This window comes from Phasianus colchicus, chromosome 40 (assembly GCF_987193195.1).
Source record: "Phasianus colchicus chromosome 40, bPhaCol1.hap1.1, whole genome shotgun sequence".
NCBI classification, from domain to species: Eukaryota; Metazoa; Chordata; class Aves; order Galliformes; family Phasianidae; genus Phasianus; species Phasianus colchicus.
In genome coordinates this window covers 1,914,215-1,928,439 of record NC_143475.1, presented here as the reverse complement: position 1 = coordinate 1,928,439, position 14,225 = coordinate 1,914,215, and the positions used below count along the sequence as shown (strand labels likewise).

At 60.2% G+C, this 14,225-nt stretch overlaps 2 protein-coding genes across 2 annotated transcripts in view; one reads left to right on the top strand and one right to left on the bottom strand.

The window, feature by feature from the left end:
- SPNS1 (SPNS lysolipid transporter 1, lysophospholipid) overlaps positions 1-5,899 on the bottom strand; it is a 44,925-nt gene extending 39,026 nt beyond the window's left edge. Inside the window, exons 1-2 of the mRNA XM_090130488.1 lie at positions 5,526-5,899; positions 256-494 (exon numbers count right to left, since the gene is read on the bottom strand). Coding sequence (XP_089986614.1) covers positions 256-484 — 229 coding nt within the window. The 5' untranslated portion in view covers positions 485-494; positions 5,526-5,899. The remainder of the gene's footprint in view (positions 1-255; positions 495-5,525) is intronic.
- A 1,428-nt stretch (positions 5,900-7,327) lies between these two features.
- The window catches only part of LOC149913238 (myosin regulatory light chain 11), a 32,664-nt gene continuing 25,766 nt past the window's right edge, over positions 7,328-14,225 (top strand). Inside the window, exons 1-2 of the mRNA XM_090130402.1 lie at positions 7,328-7,431; positions 10,432-10,521. Coding sequence (XP_089986528.1) covers positions 7,429-7,431; positions 10,432-10,521 — 93 coding nt within the window. The 5' untranslated portion in view covers positions 7,328-7,428. The remainder of the gene's footprint in view (positions 7,432-10,431; positions 10,522-14,225) is intronic.

The following is a 14,225-nucleotide window of genomic DNA, read 5'->3' as shown; positions in this document are numbered from 1 at the left end:
CCATACCCAACCCCATATCCGCCCCCACATCCACCCCATACCCGACCCCCCATCTGCCCCACATCCGCCCCACATCCGCCCCACACCCGACCCCCCATCTGCCCCACATCTGCCCCACATCCACCCCATACCCGACCCCACATCCGCCCCACACCCGACCCCACATCCGCCCCACATCCACCCCATACCCGACCCCACACCCAACCCACATCCACCCCCCACCCGCCCCACACCTGCCCCACATCCGCCCCCCACCTGCGACGGTGAAGCGGTCCATGTAGTTGAGCAGGTTGATGTAACACAGCACCGCCACCGTCAGCCGCGCGCGCCGTGGGGTGACGCTATGGGGCAGGCCGCTATGGGGCGGGCCGCTATGGGGCAGGTCGCTATGGGGCGGGCCGCTATGGGGCTGGGTTGTGGGGCACCGGCCGTCCCCCGTCGTGTCATCGGGGCGCCGCAGCTCCGGCCCCAAAAGCGACGCCATGTGGGGCAGCCTGGGGGATAAACGCGTTTCTGACCCATAGATTCTGCCCCATAGATTCTGCCCCATAGAGCCCAGCCCCAGAGATTCTGCCCCATAGATCTCCAAAGCCCAGCCCCATAGATCTTCAGTCCCATAGAGCCCAGCCCCATAGATTCTGCCCCATAGAGCCCAGACCCATAGATCTTCAGTCCCATAGATCTCCTGCCCCATAGATCTCCAGTCCCATAGAGCCCAGACCCATAGATCCTGCCCCATAGATCTCCAGAGCCCAGCCCCATAGATTCTGCCCCATAGATCCCAGACCCATAGATCTCCAGTCCCATAGATTCTGCCCCATTGAGCCCAGACCCATAGATCTTCAGACCCATAGAGCCCAGCCCCATAGATTCTGCCCCATAGATCCCAGACCCATAGATTCTGCCCCATAGAGCCCAGCCCCATAGAGCCTGCCCCATAGATCTCCAAAGCCCAGCCCCATAGATCTTCAGTCCCATAGAGCCCAGCCCCATAGATCTCCAGCCCCATAGATTCTGCCCCATAGAGCCCAGACCCATAGATCTCCAGACCCATAGAGCCCAGCCCCAGAGATTCTGCCCCATAGAGCCCAGCCCCATAGATCTCCAGACCCATAGATTCTGCCCCATAGAGCCCAGCCCCAGAGATCTCCAGACCCATAGATTCTGCCCCATAGAGCCCAGCCCCAGAGATCTCCAGACCCATAGATTCTGCCCCATTGAGCCCAGACCCACGGATTATCCAGACCCATAGCTCTCCAGCCCCATAGATCTCCAGTCCCATAGATTCTGCCCCATAGAGCCCAGCCCCAGAGATCCCAGCCCCAGAGATTCTGCCCCATAGAGCCCAGCCCCATAGATCCTGCCCCACTGAGCCCAGCCCCAGAGATCTCCAGACCCATAGCTCTCCAGCCCCAGAGATTCTGCCCCATAGAGCCCAGCCCCATAGATCTCCAGCCCCATAGAGCCTGCCCCATAGATCTTCAGTCCCATAGAGCCAAGCCCCATAGATTCTGCCCCATAGAGCCCAGACCCATAGATCTTCAGTCCCATAGATCTCCTGCCCCATAGATCTCCAGTCCCATAGAGCCCAGACCCATAGATCCTGCCCCATAGATCTCCAGAGCCCAGCCCCATAGATTCTGCCCCATAGATCCCAGACCCATAGATCTCCAGTCCCATAGATTCTGCCCCATTGAGCCCAGACCCATAGATCTTCAGACCCATAGAGCCCAGCCCCATAGATTCTGCCCCATAGATCCCAGACCCATAGATTCTGCCCCATAGAGCCCAGCCCCATAGATCTCCAGCCCCATAGATTCTGCCCCATAGATCTCCAGACCCATAGATCTTCAGTCCCATAGAGCCCAGCCCCATAGATTCTGCCCCATAGATCCCAGACCCATAGATTCTGCCCCATAGAGCCCAGCCCCATAGATCCTGCCCCATAGATCTCCAAAGCCCAGCCCCATAGATCTTCAGTCCCATAGAGCCCAGCCCCATAGATTCTGCCCCATAGAGCCCAGACCCATAGATCTTCAGTCCCATAGATCTCCTGCCCCATAGATCTCCAGTCCCATAGAGCCCAGACCCATAGATCCTGCCCCATAGATCTCCAGAGCCCAGCCCCATAGATTCTGCCCCATAGATCCCAGCCCCATAGATCTCCAGCCCCATAGAGCCTAACCCCATAGATCTTCAGTCCCATAGATTCTGCCCCATAGATCTCCAGCCCCATCGATCCTGGACCCATAGATTCTGCCCCATAGAGCCCAGACCCATAGATCTCCAAAGCCCAGCCCCATAGATCTTCAGTCCCATAGAGCCCAGCCCCATAGATCTCCAGCCCCATAGATTCTGCCCCATAGAGCCCAGCCCCACAGATCTCCTGCCCCATAGAGCCCGGACCCATAGATTCTGCCCCAAAGTTCTCCAGCCCCATAGAGCCCATATCCACCCCATAGACCCCACATCCGCCCCACAGACCCCATATGGACCCCATAGAGACCCCACAGACCCCATAACTCCCCAGCTGCCCCATAGAGACCCCATAGAGACCCCACAGACCCCATAACTCCCCAGCTGCCCCATAGAGACCCCATAACCCCCAGCCGCCCCACAGACCCCATAGAGACCCCATAACCCCCAGCCCCACAGACCCCATACACACCCCATAACCCCCAGCTGCCCCATAGACCCCATAGAGACCCCATATGGACCCCATAGACCCCATATAGACCCCATAACCCCCCAGCCGCCCCATATGGACCCCATAACCCCCCAGCCGCCCCACAGACCCCATAGAGACCCCATAACCCCCAGCCCCATATGGACCCCATATAGACCCCATAACCCCCCAGCCGCCCCATATGGACCCCATAACCCCCCAGCCGCCCCACAGACCCCATAGAGACCCCATAACCCCCAGCCCCATATGGACCCCATAGAGACCCCATAACCCCCCAGCCGCCCCATATGGACCCCATAACCCCCCAGCTGCCCCACAGACCCCATAGAGACCCCTTAACCCCCCAGCTGCCCCACAGACCCCATAGAGACCCCATAACCCCCAGCTGCCCCACAGACCCCACACCCATAGAGACCCCATAACCCCCAGCTGCCCTACAGACCCCATACAGACCCCATACAGACCCCATAACCCCCCAGCCGCCCCACAGACCCCATATGGACCCCCTATAGACCCCACAGACCCCATAACCCCCCAGCTGCCCCATAGAGACCCCACAGACCCCATAACCCCCAGCTGCCCCATAGAGACCCCATAGAGACCCCATAACCCCCAGCCACCCAATAGACCCCATACAGCCCCCATACAGCCCCCATAACCCCCAGCCCCATAGATCCTACGTCCACCCCATAGACCCCATAACCCCCAGCCGCCCCATATGGACTCCATATAGACCCCATCTAGACCCCATAACCCGCAGCCGCCCCACAGACCCCATAGAGACCCCATAGAGACCCCATAACCCCCAGCCGCCCCATAGACCCCATAGAGACCCCATAGAGACCCCATAACCCCCCAGCCGCCCCATATGGACCCCATAACCCCCCAGCTGCCCCACAGACCCCATAGAGACCCCATAACCCCCAGCCGCCCCACAGACCCCATAGAGACCCCACATGGACCCCATAGACACCATAGAGACCCCATAACCCCCCAGCCGCCCCATATGGACCCCATAGAGACCCCATAGAGACCCCATAACCACCCAGCCGCCCCACAGACCCCATATCGACCCCATAGAGACCCCATAACCCCCAGCCGCCCCATATGGACCCCATAGAGACCCCATAGAGACCCCATAACCCCCCAGCTGCCCCATATGGACCCCATAACCCCCAGTCGCCCCAAAGACCCCATATCGACCCCATAGAGACCCCATAACCCCCAGCTGCCCCACAGACCCCATAGAGACCCCATAACCCCCAGCCCCACAGACCCCATAGAGACCCCATAACCCCCCAGCCGCCCCATAGACCCCATAGAGACCCCATAGAGACCCCATAACCCCCAGCCGCCCCACAGACCCCATAGAGACCCCAAAACCCCCCAGCCGCCCCACAGACCCCATAGAGACCCCATAGAGACCCCATAACCCCCCAGCCGCCCCATATGGACCCCATAACCCCCCAGCTGCCCCACAGACCCCATAGAGACCCCATAACCCCCAGCCGCCCCACAGACCCCATAGAGACCCCACATGGACCCCATAGACACCATAGAGACCCCATAACCCCCCAGCCGCCCCATATGGACCCCATAGAGACCCCATAGAGACCCCATAACCACCCAGCCGCCCCACAGACCCCATATCGACCCCATAGAGACCCCATAACCCCCAGCCGCCCCATATGGACCCCATAGAGACCCCATAGAGACCCCATAACCCCCCAGCTGCCCCATATGGACCCCATAACCCCCAGTCGCCCCAAAGACCCCATATCGACCCCATAGAGACCCCATAACCCCCAGCTGCCCCACAGACCCCATAGAGACCCCATAACCCCCAGCCCCACAGACCCCATAGAGACCCCATAACCCCCCAGCCGCCCCATAGACCCCATAGAGACCCCATAGAGACCCCATAACCCCCAGCCGCCCCACAGACCCCATAGAGACCCCAAAACCCCCCAGCCGCCCCACAGACCCCATAGAGACCCCATAACCCCCCAGCCGCCCCACAGACCCCATAGAGACCCCATAACCCCCAGCCGCCCCATAGACCCCATAGAGACCCCATAACCCCCGGCCCCCCAGCGCCCCATAGAGACCCCATAACCCCCCAGCCGCCCCATAGACCCCATAGAGACCCCATAGAGACCCCATAACCCTCCAGCCGCCCCATATGGACCCCATAACCCCCCAGCTGCCCCATAGACCCCATAGAGACCCCATAACCCCCAGCCCCACAGACCCCATAGAGACCCCATAGAGACCCCATAACCCCCCAGCCGCCCCATAGAGACCCCATAACCCCCCAGCTGCCCCATAGACCCCACAGAGACCCCATAGAGACCCCATAACCCCCCAGCCGCCCCACAGACTCCATAGAGTCCCCATAGAGAAACCCCATAGAGACCCCATAGAGACCCCATAACCCCCCAGCTGCCCCACAGACCCCATACAGACCCCATAAGGACCCCATAAGGACCCCATAGAGACCCCATATGGACCCATAACCCCCCAGCTGCCCCATAGACCCCATAGAGACCCCATAGAGACCCAGCCGCCCCATATGGACCCCATAACTCCCAGCCGCCCCACAGACCCCATATCAACCCCATAGAGACCCCATAACCCCCCAGCCGCCCCACAGACCCCATAGAGACCCCATAACCCCCAGCCGCCCCATAGACCCCATAGAGACCCCATAGAGACCCCATAGAGACCCCATAGAGACCCCATAACCCCCAGCCGCCCCACAGACCCCATAGAGACCCCATAACCCCCAGCCCCCCAGCGCCCCATAGACCCCACAGCGCCCCACGTGACCCCCAATTACCCCCCACGATCGCCGCCGCCACCGCCCGCCACGTGACCTCTGCTCACGTGACTTTCCCTCTCACGTGATTCGGGTTCTCTCGCTCTCTGCCCATCCTACTTCCGGCGCGGCGGTGACGTCACCGGAAATGGGGGCGCTGTGCGGCAGCGCGGGGGGTTCTGGGAAATGGAGTCCTGATGGGAAAAATGGGGACAGTGGGGCGCTATGGGGCAGCGCTATGGGGCAGGGGGCTGAGATCTATGGGGCAGCGCTATGGGGCAGCGCTATGGGGCAGGAGGCTGAGATCTATGGGGCAGCGCTATAGGGCAGAGGACTGAGATCTATGGGGCAGCGCTATGGGGCAGGAGGCTGAGATCTATGGGGCAGCGCTATAGGGCAGAGGACTGAGATCTATGGGGCAGCGCTATGGGGCAGGGGACTGAGATCTATGGGGCAGCGCTGTTGGGCTCTATGGGGCGCTGTGGGTCTCTATGGGGTCAGTGGGGTTCTATGGGGTTTCTATGGGGTTTCTATGGGGTCTCTATGGGGTCTCTATGGGGTCTCTATGGGGTCTCTATGGGGCACTATTGATCCCTATGGGGTCTCTATGGGGTTTCTATGGGGTTTCTATGGGGTCTCTATGGGGTTTCTCTATGGGTTTCTCTATGGGGTCTCAGTGGGGTTTCTATGGGGTCTTTATGGGGTCTATTTATGGGGTCTCTCTATGGGGTCTCTATGGGGTCTCTATGGGATTTCTCTATGGGATCTTTATAGGATCTCTATGGGGTCTCTATGGGGTTTCTCTATGGGATTTCTCTATGGGGTCTTTATGGGGTTTCTCTATGGGATCTTTATAGGATCTCTATGGGGTCTCTATGGGGTCTTTATGGGGTTTCTCTATGGGGTCTTTATGGGATCTCCATGTGGTCTCTCTATGGGGTTTCTCTATGGGGACCCTATGGGGTCTCTATGGGGTCTTTATAGGATCTCTATGGGGTCTCTATGGGATTTCTCTATGGGATCTTTATAGGATCTCTATGGGGTCTCTATGGGGTTTCTCTATGGGATCTTTATGGGATCTCTATGGGATTTCTCTATGGGGTCTTTATAGGATCTCTATGGGGTCTTTATGGGGTCTCTATGGGTCTCCCTATGGGGTCTCTATGGGGTCTCTATGGGGTTTCTCTATGGGGTTTCTATGGGGTCTCTCTATGGGGTTTCTCTATGGGGACCCTATGGGGTCTCTATGGGGTCTTTATGGGGTTTCTCTATGGGGTCTTTATGGGGTCTTTATGGGGTTTCTCTATGGGGTCTTTATGGGGTTTCTCTATGGGGTCTCTATGGGGTCTCTATGGGATTTCTCTATGAAATCTTTATGGGGTCTTTATGGGGTTTCTTTGTGGGGTTTCTCTATGGGGTCTCTATGGGGTCTTTATAGGATCTCTATGGGGTCTTTATGGGGTCTCTATGGGTTTCTCTATAGGGTCTCTCTATGGGGTTTCTCTATGGAGTCTTTATGGGGTGTCTATGGGGTTTCTCTATGGGGTCTTTATGGGATCTCTATGGGGTCTCTATGGGATTTCTCACTGGGGTCTTTATGGGATCTTTATGGGGTCTTTATGGGGTTTCTCTCTGGGGCGTTTATGGGATCTCCGTCTCACCCTACAGCTCAGCAATAGGGCAGCTGTGGGTCCGGCTATCTTTAGCCCCACTCCTTATAGGGCGCTGTGGGGCGCCCCCCATCCCCCCCCCCCCCCACCCACCCACCCCCTCCCCTCCCCCCCCCGCTTCTATTTTGGGTCCGTCCCCACCCCCCCCCCATCCCCCCCCCCCCTCCTTTATGGGGGCAATAAAAGGGCCGCCCCATAACGGCCCCATAACGGCCCCATAGCGACGCCACCGCGACCCCACTGAGAGCAGCACTATGGTGAGTGGGGGGGGGGGGGGAAACCCCAAAAGACCCCCCCTCCGATTTTCCCCATAGAAACCCCCCAACGACCCCCCCTCAACGACCCCCCCCCAACGACCCCCCCCCGATTTTCCCCATAAAACCCCATAGAAGACCCCAAAGACCCCCCCCAAAAGACCCCAAATTTCCCCCAAAAGACCCTCGCGGACCCCCCCCCAAAAGACCCCCCCCCCGATTTTCCCCATAGAACCCCATAGAAGCCCCCCCCAAAAGACCCCCCCGATTTTCCCCGTAAAACCCCATAGAAGACCCCAAAGACCCCCCCCAAAAGACCCCAAATTTCCCCCATAGACCCCCACGGACCCCCCCCCAAAAGACCCCCCCCCTATTTTCCCCATAGAAGCCCCCCAACGACCCCCCCCCCAACGACCCCCCCCCGATTTTCCCCATAGAACCCCATAGAAGACCCCAAAGACCCCCCAAAAGACCCCAAATTTCCCCCATAGACCCCCACGGACCCCCCCCCAAAAGACCCCCCCCCAATTTTCCCCATAGAAGCCCCCCAACGACCCCCGCTATTTTCCCCATAGAACCCCATAGAAGCCCCCCCTAAAGACCCCCCCCCGATTTTCCCCATAGAACCCCATAGAAGCCCCCCCTAAAGACCCCCCCCCGATTTTCCCCATAGAAACCCCCCAAGGACCCCCCCCCAAAACCCCCCCCCCAATTTTCCCCATAGAACCCCATAGAAGCTCCCCCCCAAAGACCCCCCCCCAATTTTCCCCATAGAACCCCATAGAAGCCCCCCCCAAAGACCCCCCCCCCAAATGACCCCCACGGACCCCCCCCTAAAGACCCCCCCCCGATTTTCCCCATAGAAACCCCATAGAAGCCCCCCCCCAAAGACCCCCCCCCTATTTTCCCCATAGAAGCCCCCCCCAAAGACCCCCCCGATTTTCCCCATAGAAGCCCCCCAAAGACCCCCCCCCAAAAGACCCCTCCCCAATTTTCCCCATAGAAACCCCATAGAAGCCCCCCCCAAAAAGACCCCCCCCCAAAAGACCCCCGCGAACCCCCCCCAAAAGACCCCCCCCCAATTTTCCCCATAGAAACCCCCCACGGCCCCCCCCCCAAAAGACCCCCCCCAATTTTCCCCATAGAACCCCATAGAAGCCCCCCCCAAAGACCCCCCCCCGATTTTCCCCATAGAAGCCCCCCAAGGACCCCCCCCCAAAAACCCCCCCCCAATTTTCCCCATAGAACCCCATAGAAGCCCCCCCCAAAGACCCCCCCCCAATTTTCCCCATAGAACCCCATAGAAGCCCCCCCCAAAGACCCCCCCCCCAAAAGACCCCCATGGACCCCCCCCAAAAGACCCCCAAATTTCCCCCATTCTCTCCCAGCCCCCCCCCCAATTCCCCCCCCCCCACCCCCCCACGACCCCCTGCCCCACATCTGACCCCACTGACCCCCCCCCAGGCCCCCCCACGACCCCCCCTGCCCCACACATCTGACCCCCCAGCCCCCCCCAAACCCCCCTAGGACCCCCCCAGCCCCCCTGCCCCACATCTGACCCCCCCACGACCCCCCCACGACCCCTTGCCCCACATCTGACCCCTCTGACCCCCCCCCACGACCCCCCCAGCCCCCCCTGCCCCACACATCTGACCCCCCCACGACCCCCTGCCCCACACATTTGACCCCCCCAGCCCCCCCCCACAACCCCCCCACGACCCCCTGCCCCACACATTTGACCCCCCCAGCCCCCCCCACGACCCCCCCCGACCCCCCCCCCACATCTGACCCCACTGACCCCCCCATGACCCCCCCCAGACCCCCCCAGGACCCCCCCAGCCCCCCTACCCCACACATCTGACCCCCCAGCCCCCCCCAAGCCCCCCTGCCCCACACATTTGACCCCCCCACGACCCCCCCACGACCCCCCCCGCCCCACATCTGACCCCACTGACCCCCCCCCCCCCCCCCCACGACCCCCCCCAGGATCCCCCAGCCCCCCTGCCCCACACATCTGACCCCCCCAGACCCCCCCACGACCCCCTGCCCCACATCTGACCCCAATGACCCCCCCCCCACGACCCCCCAAACCCCCCCTAGGACCCCCCCAGCCCCCCCGCCCCACACGTTTGACCCCCCAGCCCCCCCCCCACGACCCCCCCACGACCCCCCCCCCACATCTGACCCCACTAACCCCCTAGCCCCCCCCAAGCTGCCCTGCCCCACACATTTGACCCCCCCACGACCCCCTGCCCCACATCTGACCCCCCCAGACCCCCCCCACGACCCCCTGCCCCCCACATCTGCCCCCCCCACAACCCCCCCACGACCCCCTGCCCCACACATTTGATCCCCCCATGACCCCCTGCCCCACATCTGACCCCCCCACGACCCCCTGCCCCACACATTTGACCCCCCAGCCCCCCCCTAGACCCCCTCATGACCCCCTGCCCCACACATCTGACCCCCCAGCCCCCCCCAAACCCCCCCTAGGACCCCCCCAGCCCCCCTGCCCTACACATCTGACCCCCCCCACAAGCCCCCCACGACCCCCTGCCCCACACATCTGACCCCCAACCCCCCCCAAACCCCCCCTAAGACCCCCCCAGCCCCCCTGCCCCACACATCTGACCCCCCCACGACCCCCCCCCACATCTGACTCCACTGATCCCCCCCCCGACCCCCCCAGACCCCCCCCAGACCCCCCCACGACCCCCTGCCCCACACATCTGACCCCCCCAGCCCCCCCCAAGCTCCCCTGCCCCACACATTTGACCCCCCCACGACCCCCTGCCCCACATCTGACCCCCCCACGACCCCCTGCCCCACACATCTGACCCCCCAGCCCCCCCCACTGACCCCCCCTGCCCCCCTGCCCCACACATTTGACCCCCCCACGACCCCCCCACGACCCCCTGCCCCACACATTTGACCCCCCCACGACCCCCCCCGCCCCACATCTGACCCCACTGACCCCCCCCCCCCCCCCACGACCCCCCCCAGGCCCCCAAGAAGGCGAAGCGCCGCGCGGCCGAGGGCTCCTCCAACGTTTTCTCCATGTTCGATCAGACCCAGATCCAGGAGTTCAAAGAGGTGCCTTAATTGGGGGGGGATTAATTAGGGGGGGGGGGGGTGGCTTAATTGGGCGGGGGGGATTAATTGGAGGGGGGGTGGCTTAATTGGGGGGGGGGATTAATTAGGGGGGGTGTGCTTTAATTGGGGGGGGGGATTAATTAGGGGGGGGGGGGTGGCTTAAATGGGGGGGGGGGGATTAATTGGGGGGGGGGTGCCTTAATTGGGGGGGGAATTAATTGGGAGGGGGGGCAATTAATTGGGGGGGTGCCTTAATTGGGGGGGGGGATTAATTAGGGAGGGGGAATTAATTAGGGGGGCGGGGTGCCTTAATTAGGGGGGGGGATTAATTGGGGGGGGGGTGCCTTAATTGGGGGGGGGATTAATTAGGGAGGGGGGGGGGATTAATTGGGGGGGGGTGCCTTAATTGGGGGGGGGGATTAATTAGGGAGGGGGGAGTGGCTTAATTGGGGGGGGGATTAATTGGGGGGGGGGTGGCTTAATTGGGGGAGGGGTTAATTTGGGGGGGGGGGTGCCTTAATTGGGGGGGGGGATTAATTGGGGAGGGGGGGGTGGCTTAATTGGGGGGAGGGGGATTAATTAGGGGGGGGTGCCTTAATTGGGGGGGGGAATTAATTGGGGGGGTGTGTCTCTGTGGGGTCTCTATGGGGTCTCTATGGGGCTCTATGGGGTCTCTGTGGGGATCTATGGGGCTCTATGGGGTTTCTATGGGGTTTCTATGGGGCTCTATGGGGCTCTATGGGGTTTCTATGGGGTCTCTGTGGGGATCTATGGGGCTCTATGGGGTTTCTATGGGGTTTCTATGGGGTCTCTATGGGGCTCTATGGGGCTCTATGGGGCTCTATGCGTCTCTATGGGGCTCTAAGGGGTTTCTATAGGGATCTATGGGGTTTCTATGGGGCTTTATGGGGCTCTATGGGGTCTCTATGGGTCTCTATGGGGCTCTATGGGGCTCTATGGGGTTTCTATGGGGTTTCTATGGGGTCTCTATGGGGTTTCTATGGGGCTCTATGGGGTCTCTGTGGGGTTTCTATGGGGCTCTATGGGGTCTCTATGGGGTTGCTATGGGGTTTCTATGGGGCTCTATGGGGCTCTATGGGGTCTCTGTGGGGTTTCTATGGGGTTTCTATGGGGTTCTATGGGTCTCTATGGGGTTTCTATGGGGTCTCTATGTGGCTCTATGGGGTCTCTATGGGGTTTCTATAGGGCTCTATGGGGTTTCTATAGGGATCTATGGGGTCTCTATGGGGTCTCTATGGGGTCTCTATGGGGCTCTATGGGGCTCTATGCGTCTCTATGGGGCTCTATGGGGTTTCTATGGGGTTTCTATAGGGCTCTATGGGGCTCTATGGGGTCTCTATGGGGCTCTATGGGGCTCTATGCGTCTCTATGGGGCTCTATGGGGTTTCTATGGGGCTCTATGGGGCTCTATGCGTCTCTATGGGGCTCTAAGGGGTTTCTATAGGGATCTATGGGGTTTCTATGGGGTTCTATGGGTCTCTATGGGGTTTCTATGGGGTTTCTATGGGTCTCTATGGGGTTTCTATGGGGTTTCTATGGGGCTCTATGGGGCTCTATGGGGTTTCTATGGGGTCTCTATGGGGTCTCTATGGGGCTCTATGGGGTTTCTATGGGGCACTATGGGGATCTATGGGGTCTTTGGGAGTTCAATTGACACTTTTAGGGTCTTGGTGACACTTTTGGGGTCATGGTGACACTTTGGGGGTTCAAGCAACAGTTTTGGGGTCTTGGGTTTGGGATGACGCTTTTAGGGTCTTGGTGACACTTTTGGGGTCTTTGTGACACGTTGGGGGTTCAAGTGACACTTTTGGGGTCTTGGTGACACTTTGGGGTTTCAAGTGAGACTTTTGGGTTTGGGGTGACGCTTTTAGGGTCTTGGTGACACTTTTAGGGCCGTGGTGACACTTTATGGGGTCATGGTGTCACTTCTGAGTTTAGGATGACGCTTTTAGGGCCTTGGTGACACTTTATGGGGTCGTGGTGACACTTTTAGGGCCGTGGCGACGCTTTTAGGGCCTTGGTGACACTTTTGGGGTCGTGGTGACACTTTTGGGTTTGGGATGCTGCTTTTAGGGTCGTGGTGACACTTTTAGGGTTCAAGTGAGACTTTTGGGTTTGGGGTGACGCTTTTGGGGTCCTGGTGACACTTTTAGGGTCCTGGTGACACTTTTGGGGTCGTGGTGACACTTTGGGGGTTCAAGCGACAGTTTTGGGGTCTTGGGTTTGGGGTGACGCTTTTAGGGTCGTGGTGACACTTTTAGGGCCGTGGTGACACTTTTAGGGTCTGGGTGACACTTTATGGGGTCGTGGTGACACTTCTGAATTTAGGGTGATGCTTTTAGGGTCTTGGTGACACTTTTGGGTTCGTGGTGACACTTTGGGGTTTCAAGTGACACTTTTAGGGTCCTGGTGACACTTTTGGGTTTGGGGTGACGCTTTTAGGGTCGTGGTGACACTTTTAGGGTCCTGGTGACACTTTGGGGTCTTGGTGACACTTTGGGGGTTCAAGTGAGACTTTTGGGTTTGGGGTGACGCTTTTAGGGTCCTGGTGACACTTTTAGGGTCCTGGTGACACTTTTAGGGCCGTGGTGACACTTTTGGGGTCTTGCTGACATTCGAGGCCAGCTGTCCCAATTCCTGCAGGCTCCGGTTTCCATTCCAAGGGTGGGGGGTTGGGGGGCCGCCGCCGCCCCTTTTTGGGGTCTTGGTGACGCTTTTGGGGTCGGGTGACGCTTTTGGGGTGGGGGTGACATTTCTGGGGGGGTGTAGGGTCCCTATTTTGGTCCTCCAGCTGTCCCCGCTCCGGGGTCGGGTGACACCTTCAGGGTGCAGCTGTCCCTTAAAGGGGGGGTGGGGGTGGGGGGGGCACCTCCTCCTCTCTCCCCTCCCCCCAATGTCCCCAATGTCCCCAATGTCCCCATATCCCTGTGTCCCCATATCCACGTATGGCCCCCATTGGCCCCAATGTCCCCCCATTGTCCCCCAATGTCCCCCACTGTCCCCCATTGTCCCCCCATTGTCCCCCCATATGGCCCCCATTGTCCCCCAGTGACCCCATTGTCCCCCCATTGTCCCCCAATGTCCCCCAATGTCCCCTATTGTCCCCCATTATCCCATTGTCCCCCATTCTCCCCCATTCTCCCCCATATGGCCCCCATTGTCCCCCTGTGATCCCATTGTCCCCCATTGTCCCCCAATGTCCCCTCGTGATCCCATTGCCCCCCCATTGTCCCCCATTGTCCCCAATGTGCCCCCAATGTCCCCTATTGTCCCCCGTGATCCCATTGTCCCCCCATATGGCCCCCATTGTCCCCCATTGTCCCCCATTGTCCCCCATTGTCCCCAATGTCCCCCCATTGTCCCCCATTGTTCCCCCATTGTCCCCCATATGGCCCCCATTGTCCCCCTGTGATCCCATTGTCCCCCATTGTCCCCCAATGTCCCCTCGTGATCCCATTGTCCCCCCATTGTCCCCCAGTGTCCCCCATTCTCCCCCCGTGATCCCATTGTCCCCCCATATGGACCCCATTGTCCCCCAGTGTCCCTCAATGTCCCTCAATGTCCCCAATGTCCCCATATCCCTGTGTCCCCATATCCACGTATGGCCCCCATTGGCCCCAATGTCCCCCCATTGTCCCCCAATGTCCCCCACTGCCCCCCCAACGTCACCCCATTGTCCCCCA